The sequence below is a fragment of the Clarias gariepinus genome, chromosome 17 (assembly GCF_024256425.1).
Source record: "Clarias gariepinus isolate MV-2021 ecotype Netherlands chromosome 17, CGAR_prim_01v2, whole genome shotgun sequence".
Taxonomy (NCBI): Eukaryota; Metazoa; Chordata; class Actinopteri; order Siluriformes; family Clariidae; genus Clarias; species Clarias gariepinus.
In genome coordinates this window covers 12,701,685-12,724,235 of record NC_071116.1, presented here as the reverse complement: position 1 = coordinate 12,724,235, position 22,551 = coordinate 12,701,685, and the positions used below count along the sequence as shown (strand labels likewise).

Below are 22,551 nucleotides of genomic sequence, written 5' to 3'. Positions count from 1 at the left end.
CTCTTGTCCTTCAAGCTCTTTATCGGCTTCCAGTGAGTTTTAGAGACTGATTAAAAATTTAATGGCTTAGCCTCAGCATATTTAAGTGAACTGGTTTGTGTACACAGTTGCCCACATATAGTAGGTCATCAAAATTCAGTAAATTGAAAACTTATCTCTTCTTCCTGTCTTTTAACACAGAGTGGTGGGGTTTTACTGGTTTTACTGTTATGATTTTACTGTTTTTGTTTGTGCTGTTCTTAATATGTGTAATGATTTTTTTAATGTTTGTTTTTATGTTTTTTCATATATTTTGTTTACATTTTGAAGCACTTAGGTAATCCTGATGGTTGTTGTTTTCATGCTATATTAAAGTGCTATATAAATTTTATTAATTTTTTACACTTTTAATAAAGTACCATGACAGGGCATTTATTAAATAATAATAACTTCATAAGGCTTTTATATATATATATATATATATATATATATATATATATATATATATATATATATATATATATACATACAGTGGTGTGAAAAACTATTTGCCCCCTTCCTAATTTCTTATTCTTTTGCATGTTTGTGACACTTAAATGTTTCTGCTCATCAAAAACCGTTAACTATTAGTCAAAGATAACATAATTGAACACAAAATGCAGTTTTTAAATGAAGGTTTATGTTATTAAGGGAGAAAAAAAAATCCAAACCTACATGGCCCTGTGTGAAAAAGTGATTGCCCCCCTTTTTAAAAAATAACTTAACTGTGGTTTATCACACTTTCAGTTCAATTTCTGTAGTCACCTCCAGGCCTGATTACTGCCACACCTGTTTCAATCGAGAAATCACTTAAATAGGAGCTACCTGACACAGAGAACTAGACCAAAAGCACCTCAAAAGCTAGACATCATGCCAAGATCCAAAGAAATTCAGGAACAAATGAGAACAAAAGTAATTGAGATCTATCAGTCTGGTAAAGGTTATAAAGTCATTTCTAAAGCTTTGGGACTCCAGCGAACCACAGTGAGAGCCATTATCCACAAATGGCAAAAACATGGAACAGTGGTGAACCTTTCCAGGAGTGGTCGGCCGACCAAAATTACCCCAAGAGCGCAGAGACAACTCATCCGAGAGGCCACACAAGACCCCAGGACAACATCTAAAGAACTGCAGGCCTCACTTGCCTCAATTAAGGTCAGTGTTCACGACTCCACCATAAGAAAGAGACTGGGCAAAAACGGCCTGCATGGAAGATTTCCAGGCGCAAACCACTTTTAAGCAGAAAGAACATTAAGGCTCGTCTCAATTTTGCTAAAAAACATCTCAATGATTGCCAAGACTTTTGGGAAAATACCTTGTGGACCGACGAGACAAAAGTTGAACTTTTTGAAAGGTGCGTGTCCCGTTACATCTGCCGTAAAAGTAACACAGCATTTCAGAAAAAGAACATCAGACAAACAGTAAAATATGGTGGTGGTAGTGTGATGGTCTGGGGTTGTTTTGCTGCTTCAGGACCTGGAAGGCTTGCTGTGATAGATGGAACCATGAATTCTACTGTCTACCAAAAAATCCTGAAGGAGAATGTCCGGCCATCTGTTCGTCAACTCAAGCTGAAGCGATCTTGGGTGCTGCAGCAGGACAATGACCCAAAACACACCAGCAAATCCACCTCTGAATGGCTGAAGAAAAACAAAATGAAGACTTTGGAGTGGCCTAGTCAAAGTCCTGACCTGAATCCTATTAAGATGTTGTGGCATGACCTTAAAAAGGCGGTTCATGCTAGAAAACCCTCAAATAAAGCTGAATTACAACAATTCTGCAAAGATGAGTGGGCCAAAATTCCTCCAGAGCGCTGTAAAAGACTTGTTGCAAGTTATAGCAAACGCTTGATTGCAGTTATTGCTGCTAAGGGTGGCCCAACGAGTTATTAGGTTCAGGGGGCACTCAGGTTACTTTTTCACACAGGGCCATGTAGGTTTGGATTTTTTTTCTCCCTAAATAAAAAAAAAAACATCATTTAAAAACTGCATTTTGTGTTTACTTGTGTTATCTTTGTCTAATAGTTAAATGTGTTTGATGATCAGAAACATTTTGTGTGACAAAAATGCAAAAGAATAAGAAATCAGGATACTGAAATACTTTTTCACACCACTGTGTATGTGTGTGTATATATATATATATATAATATATATATATATATATATATATATATATATATATATATATATACCGCGTTCCAAATTATTATGCAAATTGGATGTAAGCGTCATTAAACACTAAATGTTTAGTTTTTAAATTAAACTCATGGATGGTGTTGTGTCTCAGAGCTCTTTGGATCACTGAAATAAATCTCAGACACGTGTGATAATTAGTTTCCCAGATAAGCCCAATTAAAGGAAAAGTACTAAAGAAGGTTGTTCCACATTATTAAGCAGTCAAATATTGCAATGCCTTGGACAAGGTATAAAACATTGGATATTTCATGAAACTTAAGCGTGATCTTCGTACTGTGAAGACATTTGTGGCTGATTCAGTGCACAGACAGGTTCGTGCAGATAAAGGCAGAAAGAAGAAGGTTTCTGCAAGACAAATTCATCAGATTAAGAGAGCAGCTGCTAAAATGCCATTACAAAGAAGCAAACAGGTATTTGAAGCTGCTGGTGCCTCTGGAGTCCCGCAAACCTCAAGGTGTAGGATCCTTTAAAGGCTTGCAGTTGTGCATAAACCTACTATTCAGCCACCCCCAATTAATGCTCACAAGCAGAAACGGTTCCAGTGGGCCCTGGCATACATGAAGACAAGTTTTTAAACAGTCTTGTTTACTGATAAGTGTCGTGCAACCCTGGATGGTCCAGATGGATAGAGTAGTGGATGGTTGGTGGGTGGCCACCATGTCCCAATAAGGCTGCGACGTCAACAAGGAGTGCCGGAGTCATGTTTTGGGCCGGAATCATGGGGAGAGAGCTGGTAGGCCCCTTTAGGGTCCCTGAAGGTGTGAAAATGACCTCTGCAAAGTATATTGACTGACCACTTTCTTCCATGGTACAAAAAGCAGAACCATGCCTTCCATAACAAAATCATCTTAATGCACGACAATGCACCATCTCATGTTGCAAAGAATACCTCTGTGTTATTGGCTGCTATGGGAATTAAAGATGAGAAACTCATGATGTGGTCACCATCCTCCCCTTATCTCAAACCCATTAAAAACCTTTGGAGCATCCTCAAGCAAAAGATCTTTGAGGGTGGGAGGCAGTTCGCATCAAAACAGCAGCTCTGGGAGGCTATTATGACATCCTGCAAGAAATTCAAGCAGAAACTGTCCAAAAACTCACAAGTTCAATGGATGCAAGAATTGTGAAGGTGATATCAAATATGGGGTCCTATGTTAAGATATAATATGCCCTGTTAGGATGTTTTTTTATTGAAATAGCTTTAGATTTCTTGAAATATGACCTCCTAAAGTCCTAAGTTCTTTACAACCTATAAAATCTTTTAACTCTGTTCAATATTGTATTGCGTATACATTGCCTCAGGAAAACAAGTTTTAGGCTAAATAAAAATGGAACAGCTACAACATCTGCATTGCAACTGATGTAATTAATAGTTTTTGCCTCATTCCCACAGGAAGCATGTGTCCCACAGGATGTCAGTCTAAATGTCAGGCTCTGCATCCAAGGACATGATAAATGGTCATGTCTGCTTGGAAAATTTAAAAAGAGGATACTGTGTGGCGGTGTGTTTCATGGCCTCCTAACAGTCCGAGTTGCCATTTTATCAAAGACACATGTGAGCAAAAGTGGAACCCTGTCTGGTATGTCCAAGGCTGAAAGAACTCAGGTGTCCATTATGTCTGCTTCTTCTTTTGTTACTTACATCTTCAGGTGTGAGTTAGAGACAGAGACAGCTATGGCTTTATCATTTCAGAGAGCTCTTGTAGGAGTTCTTTTTCCCCCGTGTAGTATTTGGTCAAAGTGACCTTGCCTAGATTTCCAGGAGGATAGTCACAATAAACGAGCTGCTTTTGGGAAGAAGAAAGGTACAGAGATGACCTGCTAGACTAATGGGGTAAATAAATGTGAACATTAGTGTGTGTGCATGTATGTGTGTCAGGGGAACACTATCTGCCTCACTCTCTGTAGTTTCCTTATTTTAATCCAGATAACAATTTTCCTGATATACTGACTAAGGGTGTGACTGAACCTGTTCTACAAATGGAAACACTTTTATGTGTTGTGCTACTGATCACAGCACTGTTAATCAAAGTGGATATATTACAAGAATAAAAGAAAAGAAGCTTACTACAATATCAATTTGTATCACTTAGTGCACCTATTGTAATGCAAAGGTTGTTAGAGGTGTAGGGTTTTCATAATAATGAAAACGCTTGACCGTTGCATTCTCCACCAATAAAAGTAGTACAAGTGGACACAATGCCCAATGCATTTTTCAGCATTAATATGTAATTTTTTATCTCTGGGTCAGAGGTGTATTGGATCTTTAATGATTCTGGTTAATTTGATTAACGGAATCAAAATTTATAATGTATACTTTATCGACTACCCGTCCAGCCAACTAACACAACATCTAGTGGGGCCATTGAACTACAGTTTGGAAGATCCCAGGTTCAAATCCCACAACCACCAAGTTGGGCCCTTGAGCAAGGCTCTTAACCCCCAACTGCTCAGATGTGTAATGCGATAAAAATGTAAGTCGCTCTGGATAAGAGTGTCTGCCAAATGCGTAAATGTAAATCTAGTATTTAACACAAAGTCTAGTACTGTATTTAGCAATTATGAGCAAGTAACTTAAGATCTGGGCAAATGTTTAGACTTTAAAATACATGACCAAGACAACAGTTCTTTTTAAAGAAATGAGAATTTATTTGACTAATCTACGATACAAGAAACTACGCTTCTTAAACGCACACACATACATACAAACAGTTTGGAAGGTGAATATTAATGAAGTTATTATAGTACTGTTAATTAGATCATCAAAAGTCACAAGAGCAGAGTCTTGGGTTTAATCTTACAGTTTAGTTATGAAACTAGCACAAATTTCAGCAAAGTATGCAGCTTTCTTTGTTTACTTGCGTTACGTTTTATTCTCATTCGTTGGTTTGCCTTGGGTAAGGCGTTGGTTGCCCCGTTGCTAGACTTTGGAGTTCTGGCACGAAGTCCGGTTGAGTTCGGTTCGAAGTCCGGTTCTTGAAAAGCGAGTGACGCCAGCAACGCGGAAGCCCGTGCTGCTTGGAAGATGTTGAAGGTTGAAGTAGTAGATGTTAACTTGACTGAGAGTTGTAGACTTCCTTAAGGTTTTTGTCCCTTTGGGGTCAGTCCGTCCCACGGGTGATTGGTCCAATCGGATGTGGTAGCCACAAATAATGTTTTGATGCTGACGGGTAGTCGATAAAGTATACATTATAAATTTTGATTCTGTTAATCAAATTAACCCGAATCATTAAATATCCAATACACCTCTGACCCAGAGATAAAAATTACATATTAATGCTGAAAAATGCATTGGGCATTGTGTTCACATTAAAATGGTTCCCCCTTTTGTGCATACCTTAGCCCAGTACCTTATGCCTTTCGGCCATCATATGGGGCCAATCCGGTTGAAGTTTTTAATACCTTTTATAAAGTAATTTTGCATGAGCCTTGTTCATGCTACCAATTTCCCATGTTTAACATTTGTTGAATTAAGCCAGCTTTAGATTGATATCAAACATTACATACTGTATCTTACCCACTCATTCTTTCCTTTATCTAATAAAAGGGGTTTGTAAATGCTGATTACAACTTAAGTTCTGCAGAATAATCAAAGATACACACAGGAATAAAAGATACTGAGTAAATATATGTAAATACATTTTTCCCTACTGGCACACTTTAAAGATGGTTTACAGTAGTGTCCATGTCGTATGCCTTTGTTCAGTGAAAGGCATGTGCTCTGGAAGTCAATAAAAGTGTCAAAGTGTGACTTGGTGGTTCCCTCCCCAACTCGGGATGAAGCTGTAAAAATGTCCGCTTTGTTTACCGGTTCGCCGATTAATACCCTTGGTTTTGGGGTTTACTTTAAAGCATCTGGTCTTATGCTTTGTAAAGTTTCCTGCAGCTTTGCTTTACAGACGCTCCTTTATGATCGCAGATCAAATAAGATTATTGGGATGGCGACATGTATGCTGGGAGAGGAGCTCTGGAATGCCATCCATTGACTGCTCTCTCTTTTTGTGAGCCATGTTCATCGCTACAGGGGGTTGTTTATTTATTAATTTTGCTAATCGTACTCTGCTTGTTCTCATTAGAAGAGAATGAATAATGTTTTGATAAATAAGTGGTTGTGATGTTTTGATAGTTGTGTGTTTAGTTCATATAATTAACTTATGTACTTAATTGCAGGGTTATGAAATATAAAAAAGTAAACAGGGCCATTAATTAAGCTTGTAAGCTATTTGAAAACACAAACGGTGGAAATTTGAAAATTCACGATGGTTTTTAAGTTTTGAGTAATGCAATACTCCTGCAGTAAATTTGCACAAGTAGTCAATTTGCTTCTTGCTCGTTGTTTCCGAAATCCTATCCCTGACCCAGAAAAGCATAGCTGCTGACAAGAATAAAAACAAGAGAAAAATTGGAATGCAGATGCCATTGAAATATTGTGCCTATACAATAATGGCTTTGCTTTAGACCGAAATAGTAATCCACATTGTCCATGGTCATCATGATCATCATCATGGTAGGACAGCATGACCTGTGAGATAATGTGAATAGAGCTCAATGGAGATCGAAGATGGTAGAGCTTGGCATCAGTTACTATACTGTATTTTGTTAGTTGCCTGCTTTTCTCTCTCTTCGCTAAATGATATTTATATTTAATAATATTTTATTTATTTATTTATGTTGATCAGATCGCTTTAATATATATAGTACTAGAAAAGCCGTTTACTCACTTAGTGCCAACACAGATGGTACTAAGTCTTCTGCCAGGACCATATAATCTATCTTTCAAGCGGGTTGTGCTTTCACATCATCACAGTAACAAATCCAACTCTATCAGAACAACCACCACAGTGTAATGCTTTGTTTTTATTGTATTTCTACTCCATTTCTCTCTACTTAGGGATTTTGCTGAGAACCACATCAAGATGCTAAACCCCTCCACTCTGATGACCTGTAGTGAGCTCACAGTACTGTAAGTTCTTTAATGGCTTTGTACATTGTGATATTTGGCAACTATCTGAAAATGCTTGGCATCAAGCTTAAGGTTTGCTGGTGTTATGATGCTAATGGATGGTCAAATTCCAATTACCGTCCACTTCAATATACACCTGCTCATCATGTAGCAGCAGTAAGATCATGCATTAGTTCATGCATGTACAGCTCAAGAGCTTCAGTTGATCTTTATATTTAAAATTTTGAATGCCAGCTCTGCTGGTTTAAATGTTTCGGAAACTGTTGATCTTCTAACACAACTTTCTCTAGAGATTACACGGAAAGGTTTTTTTTTTCTCTGACATTTGCTCTATGTACTGCTGCTTTTTTGTCATTTTTATGGGTGAATATAGGCCGGTATGGTTCTCTTTCACAAAGATTTAGTGTTGGTTAAAGAAGGGAGGATGGAAAGAAAGGGAGGAATGTGCACGTGCAGGTCTGGTGGCCAGTGCCCCACTGGCGTGCGGGCACAGGGTGACAAGCGGTGGCGGCGGGCAGCTACAGTAAATCTCTCTTTAAAGAGGCACTACTTAGGGGGGAAAAAGGGATTGTACACCCTACATAGCAAACGACCTTTCATTTCATGCTTTTCTGTAAATCAACTCCAAAACAGTTAATTACCTTGGGCAATTCTCTAGTGGAATATGTGTACATAGAGAATAAGAGGCATAAAAAGAAACTTACAGAATTTCCAGGACTATCCACCACCTTAATAGTTTATTCTTCCTGCCTTTAGGCAATATACAGTAGTACTGTCAAGAATTGAAAAAAAAAAAAAAAATAAAAATTATATATATATATATATATATATATATATATATATATATATATATATATATATATATATACATACATACATACATATACACACACACACAGTGGTGCGAAAAACTATTTGCCCCCTTCCTGATTTCTTATTCTTTTGCATGTTTGTCACACAAAATATTTCTGATCATCAAACACATTTAACTATTAGTCAAAGATAACATAATTGAACACAAAATGCTGTTTTTAAATGATGTTTTTTATTATTTAGGGAGAAAAAAAATCCAAACCTACATGGCCCTATGTGAAAAAGTGGTTGCCTCCCTTGTTAAAAAATAACTTAACTGTGGTTTATCACACCTGAGTTCAATTTCTGTAGTCATCCCCAGGCCTGATTACTGCCACACCTGTTTAGGTGTCAAGAAATCACTTAATTAGGAGCTACCTGACACAGAGAAGTAGACCAAAAGCACCTCAAAAGCTAGACATCATGCCAAGATCCAAAGAAATTCAGGAACAAATGAGAACAAAAGTAATTGAGATCTATTAGTCTGGTAAAGGTTATAAAGCCATTTCTAAAGCTTTGGGACTCCAGCGAACCACATTGAGAGCCATTATCCACAAATGGCAAAAACATGGAACAGTGGTGAACCTTCCCAGGAGTGGCCGGCCGACCAAAAATTACCACAAGAGCACAGAGACAACTCATCCGAGAGGCCACAAAAGACCCCAGGACAACATCTAAAGAACTGCAGGCCTCACTTGCCTCAATTAAGGTCAGTGTTCACGACTCCACCATAAGAAAGAGACTGGGCAAAAACGGCCTGCATGGCAGATTTCCAAGGCGCAAACCACTTTTAAGCAAAAAAATCATTAAGGCTCGTTTCAATTTTGCTAAAAAACATCTCAATGATTGCCAAGACTTTTGGGAAAATACCTTGTGGACCGACGAGACAAAAGTTGAACTTTTTGGTAGGTGCGTGTCCCGTTACATCTGCCGTAAAAGTAACACAGCATTTCAGAAAAAGAACATCATACCAACAGTAAAATACTGTATGGTGGTGGTAGTGTGATGGTCTGGGGTTGTTTTGCTGCTTCAGGACCTGGAAGGCTTGCTGTGATAGATGGAACCATGAATTCTACTGTCTACCAAACAATCCTGAAGGAGAATGTCCGGCCATCTGTTAGTCAACTCAAGCTGAAGAGATCTTGGGTGCTGCAGCAGGACAATGACCCAAAACACACCAGCAAATCCACCTCTGAATGGCTGAAGACAAACAAAATGAAGACTTTGGAGTGGCCTAGTCAAAGTCCTGACCTGAATCCTATTGAGATGTTGTGGCATGACCTTAAAAAGGCGGTTCATGCTAGAAAACCCTAAAATAAAGCTGAATTACAACAATTCTGCAAAGATGAGTGGGCCAAAATTCCTCCAGAGCGCTGTAAAAGACTCGTTGCAAGTTATCGCAAACGCTTGATTGCAGTTATTGCTGCTAAGGGTGGCCCAACGAGTTATTAGGTTCAGGGGGCAATTACTTTTTCACACAGGGCCATGTAGGTTTGGATTTTTTTTCTCCCTAAATAATAAAAACCATCATTTAAAAACTGCATTTTGTGTTTACTTGTGTTATCTTTGACTAATAGTTAAATGTGTTTGATGATCAGAAACATTTTGTGTGACGAACATGCAAAAGAATAAGAAATCAGGAAGGAGGCAAATAGTTTTTCACACTGTACTGTATATGTATATATATATATATATAGATAGATAGATAGATAGAAAGAGATATGTCATTTAGAACCTTTGATTAAAGTAGAACCAAAATCAAAAGCACTGGAGCATATTGGAGCAAATATCCTTAATGAATTAACAAAATTTAACCCACTAAGTCAAAAGATAATGGAATATAGGAGGGAACTTAATCTCAATAAAGCTTTGAGTCTCTTTGAGTTATTATATAGCGGCTCAACTGAGGACCTTGACTTGCTGAGTAATCCTGATTTTCAAGCAAAATGGAAAAAAAAAAAAGAAAACAACATATTGAAAGAATTCCAATTCAAGCATGGTAGGGAATTAATTAATGACAGAAAAAAAAAAACTTGAAGTAAAAGCGAACCGGCGTAGGAGTGAAGGTGCCGCGGGAGCACTCGCAGTTCTTTTCCGAGCTGTCCTCACCGCAGAGATCAAAGGGCGGAATTCCTGTCACATCGCCCCACTCGCATGCTCCACTGTGTTACGTTCTTCCTGGACTAAACTCCGCACCTTGCTTTTATAATGCAGAGCAAGCGCGAGATCCTATCAGCGTTAATTATTGCCAGCCGGCCCGAATAGGCGTCCCTTTGCATACCCGAAAAAATCTAGGGAGCCTACGGAGTGAACGAGGAACAATAGATTTGGGCGCACGCCCATCACAGGCGCACACCATGACAATATACCATATAAACAAAAATTTTATTTATACTTACTTCAGGAAATATTGAGTATGTATATATGTATGTATATATATATATATATATATATATATATATATATATATATATATATATATATATATTCCTCCAAAATTTATTGTTATATGTTACATATTCTTATATATGATAATATTATTATATTAATTATATTAATATAATATACATAACTATAGAATATACCTTAAACAATATTTATTTTCTGTGTATATATTTTTTGGCTGACTACAGTATATATAGTAAATGGTTATTGTTTGTACATGAGGTAAGGAGCTATGTTTTTTGTTGTTTTTTTTCTGCAAGATTAGATCAGTTTCTTGTTGAAAAGATGCATTGTGTGGTGCTTTGGATGAGAAACTATTTTTTTTTTGTCACAAGTCCTCAGTAAATGAAAGAGCACCGTGACTGTTTCTGTGAGTAAGTGCGTGCGAGTGTTTGTGTGCACATCAGGTCGTTGTGCCCTGGAGATAAAATACAAGGTGTTTACTATAGCCCAATGTTGGCTGTTTAGAAATCTAAAAAAGATTATTACAGATTCAGTGTTCTGAGTGTCATTAGTCATGGCTAGTTGTGTCCCAAAACATAGGCGCCACATAGGGATCAGTATCCTAGTAATTTCACTGTGTGTGTTAAAAGATCCTTGGGTTAAATTCCCTGCCTGCAAAGCATAAGCAACACATAGGGATCACTATCCATCATCTCTTGCCGGTTTTGTCATACATTGTTGTCACATCTATCCACACCTGCTCCTTAACCAATTTGACCAAACCTTAACAGAACCTTTATTAGGAAGCATAGATGCGCACTAGCTATTTCTTTTTTTATTGGCCAATTGACGCATGTATTTCTTGAAAAACGTATACATTTTGTTTTATAACGGACTTTTTCTGCTTTTAGATCATTGCGTGACAACAAAATCAGGACTCTTCCTGAAAACACTTTTCAGTCACTCGGAGCCCTGGCAGAGCTGTGAGTATATGAAAGTGTGCCTTCCGGAGAAGTTAAAGCAATGCACCTCTGGTTTATATTAACAAAACAGTACCTTAATTTTTACCCTATCCAAAATCAGTTTATCAGTTTGTGGGATTTTCCACAGGCACATGCTGCTTTTTACATCATTTCCTTTGTTCCTTTTCTTTTCTTTCTATGTAGGGACTTGTCCTGCAACAGGATTGCAGACCTGCCCACCAACATTTTTAAAAATTCTAAATCACTATTGAAACTGTGAGTTCATTTCTTTATCTACTGTTAAAGGTGTAGAAAGTTGCATATAATAAGAAAAATATGCTTTTGTTTTCTTTATCAGAAATATATCCCACAATCCTTTGCTTCATATTCATGCTGGACATTTTGTTCATCTGGTTCAGCTTGAGTCTTTGTAAGTAAACAACCACACTTGTTTTTTAAAAAAAAAAAAACCCATTGTGCAACATGGTTATATTTAATATCTGCACAATTAGGGATATCAAGCTGTGTTTTGCAGGGGATTGGAGGACATTGAGATTCCAAATATACAAACGAAGATGTTCCTTCCAATGGACAGACTGTCTTATATGTATGTGCTGTAGTTCCCTATTTGTAAATGCTGTGTTATTTGTCTAGTGTGTGTATGTATTCTTATTAATCACCCTCAATCTTCTCCTGTGCAGATACTTTAAGGATTTTCAATACTGTTCCTATGCACCGCATGTGCGCAAGTGCAAACCCAACACAGATGGGATCTCATCATTTGAAGATCTATTGGCCAATGGGATCCTAAGAGTGTCAGTCTGGGTCATGGCCTTCTTTACCTGCTTTGGAAATCTTTTTGTTATTGGAATGCGTTCATGCATTCGTGCAGAGAACAACCTGCATGCAGTGTGCATCAAAGTCCTGTGCTGTAAGTTTACATTACACAAATCAACACACACGCCATCTACCACTCATCCAGTTACTGAAAAACACATACCCACATCTAACTGCCAAACAGTTGTTAGGTTAAGTATCTGTGGTGATGTCACAAAATCAATTGCCTCGCTCACAGTTACCGTCATCAGATTTAAAGTCACACAAAAGAGATAGTAAAAATGACTTTGTTTGAATAGTGGTAGAAGAGTGATGAAAGGGAACATTTGGCACAGAGACCTGGACACCAGTAAGATAAGTGAAAAAGATGTGATGGAAAATATTCACATTATGAAATAATTGTAGCTGGATATTTTTTTTATTATGTGTGTGGTTGTGTTTGTGATCTGTGTAAAAGGGATATCTTGTCCTGTGAGATATGAGCTGCTCGGGTTCAGGCAATATTTTGTTCTGACTTTTTTAAAGCATGGAGGTAATAACCAGAGCGGTTATTAGCTGTGGTTTATATTATGTGCAGCCAGTCACTCATATTAACATAATGTTATCAATTCCAAACAACTGAACCCCCTCGAATGAGAATTAAAATGTCCCCTAGCTTAGAAACTTACATTTCACTTGGCCTTTTTCTCCTAGGCGTTTCAAATGAACTAAATATCCTTTATCCATCAATCCATCCAGGAACCTCTTAAGCCCAACTGGGGACTGTGAAGGCCAATGGTGATCCATTTTTTTACAACCGTGGTAGTACCTCTGGTCAACATTCATCACACATTCATACACTACGAGCAAATTGAAAAGGCCAATAAGCCTAATCTGCATGTTTTTGGTCTGGGAAGGAAACTGGTAAACCCAGAGAAATTCCACCAAGCACAAGGTGAATGTGAACCAGACGTGGGAATCGAACCCATGTGCAGGGCGACAGTGTCCCAAACCACTATGCCACCGTGCCCCAAAATATTCTTTATGGACATTCATTTTTTCATCCTCCTTATCTGCTTTGTCCTGATCAGTTGGATATGCAGTGAATCAATCTATTGGCATGTTTTGGGAAGGTAGGAAGAAACCTGTAAGAAATCCACAGGAACACAAAATGGAAAGCTCAGGATTGAACCAGGAACCCTTAAGGTGTTAATGCTGCATTTTACAGACATATGAAAGTAACATGTACATCTACTGTAGAGTACATATACGGTAAAGAAAAAAATATATGGAAACAATTACTAAGCAAATAAATATTGAATATAGGCAGGTTCAAACAGCATATTGACATCAAAATATAACATTTAGGCCCTTTTTTAAAATTGCCTAATTATATTCTCACATAATTTGACTTACCATTATTTATGTTTATGTTCTGCTGTATATGTGTATGTTCCCTGTAGGTGCAGACTGTCTGATGGGTGTCTATTTGTTCTTTTTGGGTATATTTGATGTGAAGTTCCGCGGCGAATACAATCGCAATGCATTGCTGTGGATGGAGAGCCTGGAATGCAGCACCATCGGCTTCATGGCCATGCTGTCTTCCGAGGTGTCTGTACTCCTCCTCACTTACCTGACCCTGGAGAAGTTTCTGGTCATTGTGTTTCCCTTTAGTCATCTGCGACCTGGAAAGCTGCAGACTGGTGTGGTGCTGGTCTCCATTTGGATGTTAGGATTGCTTATAGCTGGTGTTCCGCTGCTCAGTGACGACCTTTTCGGCAACTACTATGGACGCAATGGAGTCTGTTTCCCCCTGCATTCTGATAGGCTGGAGAAGCCCATTGCTAAGGCATACTCAACAGGAATATTCCTTGGTATTTTTATTTTTTATTTTAATGTTAAGTAATAATATATACATATAATATATGTGTGCTTCAAACAAATGCACACATATTTTGACTTTTAATTGTGCAGAATAACACAACACAATTTTGAGAGTAAAAAACTACATTATTTCTCTATTTCTCTATTCCCTGACACACTAATGCACTTATCCCAGCATTTCACTAGTTTTCACCAAGTTTTCTCGGTATGCTGGAGCCATGATCGTAATGCCTGCTTTCATTTCTGAAACTCTGGCCTCCCAGAAACTCCTTAATAGCCCAAACATGTGAAAATATCTTGGAGTGTGGTCAGAACAGGGCAGGTGATGTGTGGCTTTTCGAGTTCCTGTAAAAAAAGAGTGTTTGTGAATGAGTGTACAGTATGTACAGTTCACGCAGACAGAGATTTGTCTCTTCGACAAGTTGATGACAAGTTATCCATTGATTTTCAAGGGTCAGGTGTTCCATTTGCTGAATGTTCACAGGAATGACTGCAGTGAGCTCCGAGCCACCTTGGCCAGGATCGTCATTCATCACTTTTCTTTAACACTTTTGCACCAGTGAAATGTACTGTGGCTAAGAGTCTCATCACCTGACTGTTCTTGAAGTCTTCTGTAAATGGCCTTTACACCCTCATTTACAAGAAATTTCAGACTTGACTGAAATTTCAGACTTAGACAGACTTAAGCTTGACTTAAATGCCCCTCCTATAAAAAAAGATCTATTTATTTATTTCTGTATTTCCTTATGCTTTCAAACATGAAAGTGGTAGTGTCTCTATTTCTATTGGTTAATCGATATTAGGACACCGTTTAAATATCAACTGTATATGCCTTTCTATTACATACTGTAATAGAAGGTACTGTAATACTGAAGGTCTTGCTGCAGTGACTATCTGCGCTATTGTGCAAAAAAACAGAACCATTGTGTTTTCAATAAAATGTCTGTTGAGTACTTATTGTTACATATTTGGTTGCAAACTATAAAGATGGAAAAATGTGTAACATATTAGTTCCATTTCAGCCAATACATATCCATGCAGTGCCTATTTATTTTTTCTCCTATTGATTTTCACATTATTTCTCCCCATTATTGTTACACTTCATAAATCACACAAATGTCTTTAACAGTTAAAACAGTATAAAATCTATAACTATTTTTATTTGGCTTTAATATTAATGCATAAATATGTATTGCATGGCTATCTAAAATGGGTTTAGTTATTGTACATTTTCCTATTAGTATTAAATAACACCAAACAATGAACTATTAGTACTGAATAGTCATTGGATAGAAAACCAAAAGCTTTTGGAGGTCTTGCAAACTTTATTTACACTGTAGTGTAGTTGGAGTCAACAACTGGTAGAGAGGATTTCTATGCAGTTTTGGTGATCGTTATAAATTGAACATGGTGCTGTCCAAATTATTTATGGTCCAAAACCAGAGACTCAGTCAAGCCTGACAGACATCACTAAAAACTCTAAAAATGAATAGAATCAAATCAATATATATATATAAAATCCATAAACCTAGGAGACTTGTTATTAGAGTTTTTTTTTTTTTAATCAAGTTCTAGATATAGTTTATAAACATCAGATTCTAGATACAATAATAGATTTATACACTGACAAGTTTTTTGTTCTTTTTTAAGGACTGTCAACATTGTACATAAATACTGTACAAAAAGACATCCAAACTATAAAATACCACATGACATTATTTAATATACAAAAAAGTGTTAAACAACCCAGAATATTCATTATATTTTAGATTGTCCAAAGTAGCTACGTTTAGCTTTGATGACAGCTTTGCACACTCATCACATTCTCTCAACAGATTCACGAAGTACTCGCCTGGAATGTTTTATTTAATTTGCCCTCTTAATGTGCTTTAGACCAACCAGTAGCCCTGTTTGTTTTGTCATAATTTCAGGTTCTACAGTATTAATATACAATATGGAAAACAATAAAAATAAAGAAAACTTTTGACTGGTACTGTAGTTCAATAAAATGGTCAGAAATAAAACTACCATGTGTGTTAATGTATTGTGCAATTATTATTGAGTGTGTATTGAGCAATTCATCATACCATCCTCTGTTCACAGGACTGAACCTGCTGGCTTTCCTGGTCATTGTCTTCTGCTACTCCAGTATGTTCTACTCCATCTACAAAACTGGTATCAACTCCACAGATGTGCGTACTCGCTTACACAAAGATGTGACTGTGGCCAATCGCTTTTTCTTCATTGTGTTCTCTGATGCCCTCTGCTGGATTCCAATATTCCTGGTCAAAATACTTTCCCTCCTGAAGATGGAGATACCAGGCATGTAAAAATACTACAGTTAATTTTATTTTTACCGTACAATACATACCCACAAAGCTGATATTTAGCTGATATCCTCATTCCCATGTAATAATGGGTTTTCGTTTGGATGATTTTCACTGAATTTAATGCAATTTAGCATTAGGCTGATGAAATTATTAACCATGTTCATCTGGAGGAATGTAGAATGGAGGCCAAATACTAAAATGAGCAATAACTATTTTAATGAACTCTTAAATCTTGCTTCATTTTAAATTGAATGTTTGTATCAGAAGAGCAATGCTCCATTTGCTGTGTGTGTGTGACTGGAATAGTTAAAATCATTTTAAAATTTATTAGCAATAAGGTATTTGTTGTACAAAGCTACTGTAGCAATCTGGGCCTAAATTGAAGACTGGTTATTAGTTAATGACGCTAACCAGACGCTAACAATGACGCTGCCTCTTGCCTCCAGTCTGTGTATATGGAGTTTGGATGTTTTCCCTGTCTCGCTTGATGAGTTTCCCCTAGTTTTTTTTTTCCACAGTCCAAAGATGTGCAATGTAGGCTGTTTGTCCTTGAGTGTAGCATATGACTGGGTGTGTGACTGTGCATATTTGTTGGTTGTGCATGGTTGTTGACCCAGCCTCCAAATTCCTCAGATCCCAATCTGATCAAACATCTTCGCAATGTGCCAGACAAACAAGTCTGATCTATGGAGGCCCCACCATCACATCCCCTAGAGGTTCTGTGGAACCTCAACCCAAGGGGCCAGAGCTGCCCTGGTTTTAATGTTAATGGCTTATGATCAGTGTATGTTTTCCTTTAAAAAAATGTATTCGTTAATTAAGTGTGTTCATGTCATGCAGGCACTATAAATTCATGGGTAGTGATCTTCATCCTGCCCATCAACAGCGCCTTGAATCCCATTCTCTACACTCTGACCACCAGCTTCTTCAGGGAGCAGGTGGAGCTGTTACTGTGCCGCTGGCAACGCAGGTCATCATTAATGAAGGACCGCAAGAGCCTAACCAGCACCACAATCTACATGGAACCCTCCAGGCAGGGGTTCTTCCATTCAAAAGGCAAACTGTCACAGATGTCCTATCCAGACATGGATGCCCAGTATGGCTGATGGAACAGAAAAGTGCTGAACTCATCACTAATACTCAGTTCATATTTAAATTGAAGTATGTACACCAAAAGGCGCAAGAGGGGAATTATGGTTTTGATGTGGGCCCTATACAACAGCAGGGCTCTAGATTATTTTGTCTCAGTTAGGAGAATGAATGCAGAATTTCTCAAAGCGAAAGAGAAAAACCTCACACATAAGCATCTTCAAGCTAGAGCTAAAGAAACTGGTTAGTAGAAAGACTGATGCTTCTATAACATCTTTTATTCAATCATGAATGGAAAAATGCTTCATTTTCTAGTGTAAAAAGGAGATTATTTAAGATAAGATACTGTAAGTTAAATCTTTATTAATCCTGAGGGAAATTGCAGCTCTGCAGCAGCACAAAATAACAGAAAAAAAATACACATGTACTTTGGGGGAAACAAAAACAAATGAGAATATAATACAATAAAATAAACCAAGTACAGAAATGTATTATATATACACTTGTACCAGGAAGTAGTACGTCTTAAGAAGATATTTGTGCAAATATTTGGCATACTGTGTGTAAGATTGTCCAGCACCTGCGAGAATAAACATATACTGTATACAGTGGCAATTCACTTCTCATCAGCAACAAGGAGGTCAACAATACCTCTGCCCTCCAAAGACTCATTGCAGGTATAAACAACCTCGCATGAACTTCATCAGTCTATTATTGAATGTGCACTTTTGTTTTGTTAAAAATGCATGAGTGTGTAAGAGTCATTGTCATTGAGTCACTCATTCTCTAGTGAGTCCAACCTGGGCACGATGACCGAGCCTACTTTCCTGAGTATCTTATTAAGCCTATTGGCATTTCCCACAGCCACACAATTGCCCCAGCACACCACAGGATAAAAAAATCACACTGGCCACAACAGACTGATAAAACACATTAAGACGTGGCCTGCAAACACAAAGGACCTGAGTCTTCTCAGGAAATAGAGGTGACCCTGTCCCATCTTGAACACTAAACACCCCAGATATTTGTAGATGTTGCATACACTATCTGAACACACTCGTCCTAAATGGCAACATTTTTCCTGTCCATTCCTTATACACCTGACCACCGCTGTCAATAAAAAATGTTTGTAGATGGCACAGTTTACTATTTGATGTTCCCAACAATGCGGCTAATGTTACTTGCCAGCATAGTTTAAAACTAATAAGAATAATAATTTTGGTGTCAGTAGGTTATTTAAAATCTAAAATTAATGCTATTAAATTACTTCCTCAATTTTTTTAAAACAAAAAAGAAGGACCTTTAAAGGTTTTTTTTTCTTTTACACATATGCATTATTTCTGAGTCAAATTTCTCATGAAAATGCAACAATCATCTCATTCAATATACTGAACTGTTCATGAATGTACAGGAAGTGCAAGTGTTGAATGTATTTATAACACAGGAAGAATGCAACTGGTTAACATAGATGTTAATTGATGTTAATATCCTCTAATCCCTCTGCACAGATACGGATTTATTTTAGCTTTGCACTTTTGATCTACACCTTTTCCTAAGTCATTTTTAGCCGCTGTAATACATAGGCATAAACAATTTTAAAAATACAGGGTATTGGTTAAAGTAATGAAATGTCATTGTGTCATTCTGTGCGACTTTACTTATACTTTGTTTTATGTGTTGTTGTTTTTTTTGTTCTTTGTTTGCCAGCTTTCCAGCTAATCATCTTTTTAGTCTCTCATTAGCTTTGTATTGGAATGCCTTTGCTTGTCAGGTCACCAGTGTAAAGTGATTTTTATGGTTTGCCAGGGTCAGCGATGATTACAATGAACCAGATTCTTTGAAATCGCAATAGGCATCTTTCCACTACAAGATTTAGCCATAAAAATGTACTTACTACCATCCAGCATTGTGTAAATAAACATTCTTTTATCAATAAAGCACTTCATGAACGTCCTTAATGTCAAAAGAAGTACATTACTCTTTAAACCCAGGAAGCAGCCCGTACATCACCTTCTTACAGCTCCAGGGTACCCGATGATTCTGAGCTCAGGTTACTGTCTGTTCAGTGTCACATGTTCTCCCCCACATGTATTGGCTATGCTAAATTGCCTCTAGGTTTGTATATGTGTGTATGGTGTCCATTGATGGACTGGTGTCCCATCCAGGGTGTGTACCCAGGTCATTGTTCTCAACAGGTGTATTTTTGACCTAGTGAGTTTCATTAGTTCTAAAGTAAATTTAAAATAAGATATGAAAGAATGCATTGGCCCATTTTACAGAGAGATTTATCCAGTCTGTTGGGCCCCTATGCAAAAATTTGGTCTCTTCAACCAGCGTTCATTATATATCTAACATCTGGTGCCTGGAGAACTAAGCAGTGTGCACACACACACATAGAGTCCATTCAGTACATGCAAAGTAAAATATTTTAACCTTTTCTGTTTTCATTTTGATGATTATAGCCTGCATGTGATGAAAATCAAAAATCCAATACCTCAAAATATTAAAATATATTAGAATATATTATTTCGAGGTTAATTTATTCATTCATTCATCTTCTATACCACATATTCTGTACAGGGTCACTCGGGCCTGGAGCCTGTCCGAGGAGACTTTGGGCATGAGGCGGGGTACACCTAGGATACGGTGCCAATCCATCACAGGGTGCACACTCTCATTCACACTGGGCAATTTAGTCTAACCTGCATATCTTTTAACTGTGGTAATAAACTTACTACAGTATAAATACAGCATATTTTTCAGTCTGGTTCCATACATGCTTAAAGACTGCTGACTTGTCAGTTGTTCAGAAGATGATCACAAGGAGGGTAAGTCACAAAAGGTAAAAAAAAAAAAAAAAAGTAACAAAAGCAACAGGGATGACTGCAGGCTTTCAAGATTGTCCAGAAAAGACATTGGGAGATTGATTCAAGACATTGGGAGAGCTTCACTAGGATTGAAGTAATTTACAGGCTGGAGTCATTACAACAATAGCTACCACAGATGTTTTCAGGAAAGGGGCTACAGCTGTTTTAGTCCTAGTTTCAAGCCACTCCTGAGCCAGAGACAATGTCAGAAGTGTCACACCTGCCCTACAGAGAAAAAGACCTGGGCCATTGCTCTTTTAAATAAAAGTGAATTTTGCATTTCTTTTGGAAATTAAGGTCACATCTGTTGGAAGTGTGGAGAGGCACCGAATCCAAGTTACTTGAATTCCAATATGAAGTTTATGTCGATGATGATTTGGGGTGCCATCTGCTGGTGTTGGTCCAAATCAATACAGTCCTCTAAAAGAAGATTTTAGAGCATTTCATGCATCTGTCTGCTGACAAGCTTTATGGAAATTTGATTTCCTTTTCCAGCGGGGCTAAACATCTGCCCACAGCACCAACATTTCCTGGTTTGCTGACCATGTTATTTCTGTGCTTGACTGGTTATAGAGTTAGAGTACCTTATGGTATTATCACATGGAAGATCAGAAATACCTGAGCCAACAAAACAAACAATCTGGGCGTCAGGAAAGTGATAATCATTCAGGCTCTAAATATTTTACTTTAAATCAAATGAATTAAAAAATTCAGTCACAACTTTTTCATAATACTATTATTTTTCAAGATGCATTATATGCATTAGATGCCTCTCTTCTATAATACAAGTAAGTCCGTGTATAATTTACAAGGTATAACAATTATGTTGGAAAAATGTTTCTGTATGATTTAAACTAATTTAAACTATTTCCTTTTGATTGCAAAATTGTAAGCAGTTCCTCCTAAGAACAGTTGAGTTTAATTTGGCAATAACAGGGTTGATATCTATATATATATATATATATATATATATATAGAATTGCTGTTGTATTATTTATTTCAGTGGTTATGCATAAAACAATAGTATTATAACGCAGAATAAGTCTGGAACATCTACATTTTCTTTACAGTTAAATTTATCCTAAAAAAAGTTATTACTTTAAAAGTTTTTATTATTTTAGGTGTACAGTACAGTAATGATCTGAAAAAAATAGAGTTAACAAAAATATGGTTGCGGGACTACTGAAATTATATGCATTTTTTCCCATATGTTTGAAAATGTCTTGCTAATAAGATAAGAAAAACTGAACTTTATGGCAGGCAACAGACATTAGTCAGGACATCTCACATCCAGTGTCCCTTGTGTCCCTGGACCAGGATAAATTGCTTTTCAAATTAATTCTATTTTTAAGCTCTTAGGCTTTCCCTTGTATTAGATGCCTTTTCATTTCTCAAATGTTCCAGTTTGACTTGAATAGCAAACTATCTTGTTTTTTCTTCTTTATTAGTTGAAAAAGAAAACTTTTTTAAAATTTATAAATAAGCAACAGTCACTTGCATTTCGGATGTATAAATATGCCGTTAAATCCATTCTTAGATAAAGTTTATTTACTCTTTTAAATTATTTTTTTTGGGGAGGGTTTTCCCGATTTTCTCCCTAATATAGTCGTGGCCAATTCCTCTCCATCAGTGGGGCTCCCACATTAAGGCTACTACTACCATTTAGCCAGAAGGGCCAAAGACTATCACGTGTTTCGCTGTAGAGCCGTGATTGATGTGGAAGCACAAAGTACCTCTCATCCCTCCCCTCTGAGAGAGCTCGGCCAATCAGCTTTCTCTAGACCTCCGGCTGTGAGGGGTAACAGCATCACCCAGGAATCGAACCAGCGATCTCCGGATGATAGGGCGAGCACTTTACCACTGCGCCACTCGGAGGAAAGTTTGTTTATTCTGGGGTGCCAATCCATCGCAGGGCACATACACACACACTCACACACTCATTCACATGCTATGGCAATTTGTGAACACCAATTAGTCTAATCAGCATGTCTTTAGCCTATAGGAGAAAACCAGAGTACAGGGAGGAAACCCACCGAACTTGGGGTGAACATGCAAACTCCATGCACACAGATGCAGGAATTGCACCTGGGCGGGAATCAACCCCAGACCCTGGACATGCAAGGCGACAGTGCTAACAACTGAACCGTTATAACTGAAACACCTGACTTCAATAATTAACGGATTAAT

At 37.5% G+C, this 22,551-nt stretch overlaps 1 protein-coding gene across 2 annotated transcripts in view; it reads left to right on the top strand.

Moving 5' to 3' along the window:
* rxfp2a (relaxin family peptide receptor 2a) overlaps positions 1 to 18,112 on the top strand; it is an 86,419-nt gene extending 68,307 nt beyond the window's left edge. For both annotated transcript variants that reach the window (XM_053516413.1, XM_053516412.1), the window contains exons 10-18: positions 7,105 to 7,176; positions 11,328 to 11,399; positions 11,583 to 11,654; positions 11,737 to 11,808; positions 11,914 to 11,985; positions 12,080 to 12,309; positions 13,658 to 14,068; positions 16,182 to 16,400; positions 17,249 to 18,112. In XM_053516413.1, coding sequence (XP_053372388.1) covers positions 7,105 to 7,176; positions 11,328 to 11,399; positions 11,583 to 11,654; positions 11,737 to 11,808; positions 11,914 to 11,985; positions 12,080 to 12,309; positions 13,658 to 14,068; positions 16,182 to 16,400; positions 17,249 to 17,514 — 1,486 coding nt within the window. In that variant the 3' untranslated portion in view covers positions 17,515 to 18,112. The remainder of the gene's footprint in view (positions 1 to 7,104; positions 7,177 to 11,327; positions 11,400 to 11,582; positions 11,655 to 11,736; positions 11,809 to 11,913; positions 11,986 to 12,079; positions 12,310 to 13,657; positions 14,069 to 16,181; positions 16,401 to 17,248) is intronic.
* The last annotated feature ends 4,439 nt before the right edge of the window (positions 18,113 to 22,551 follow it).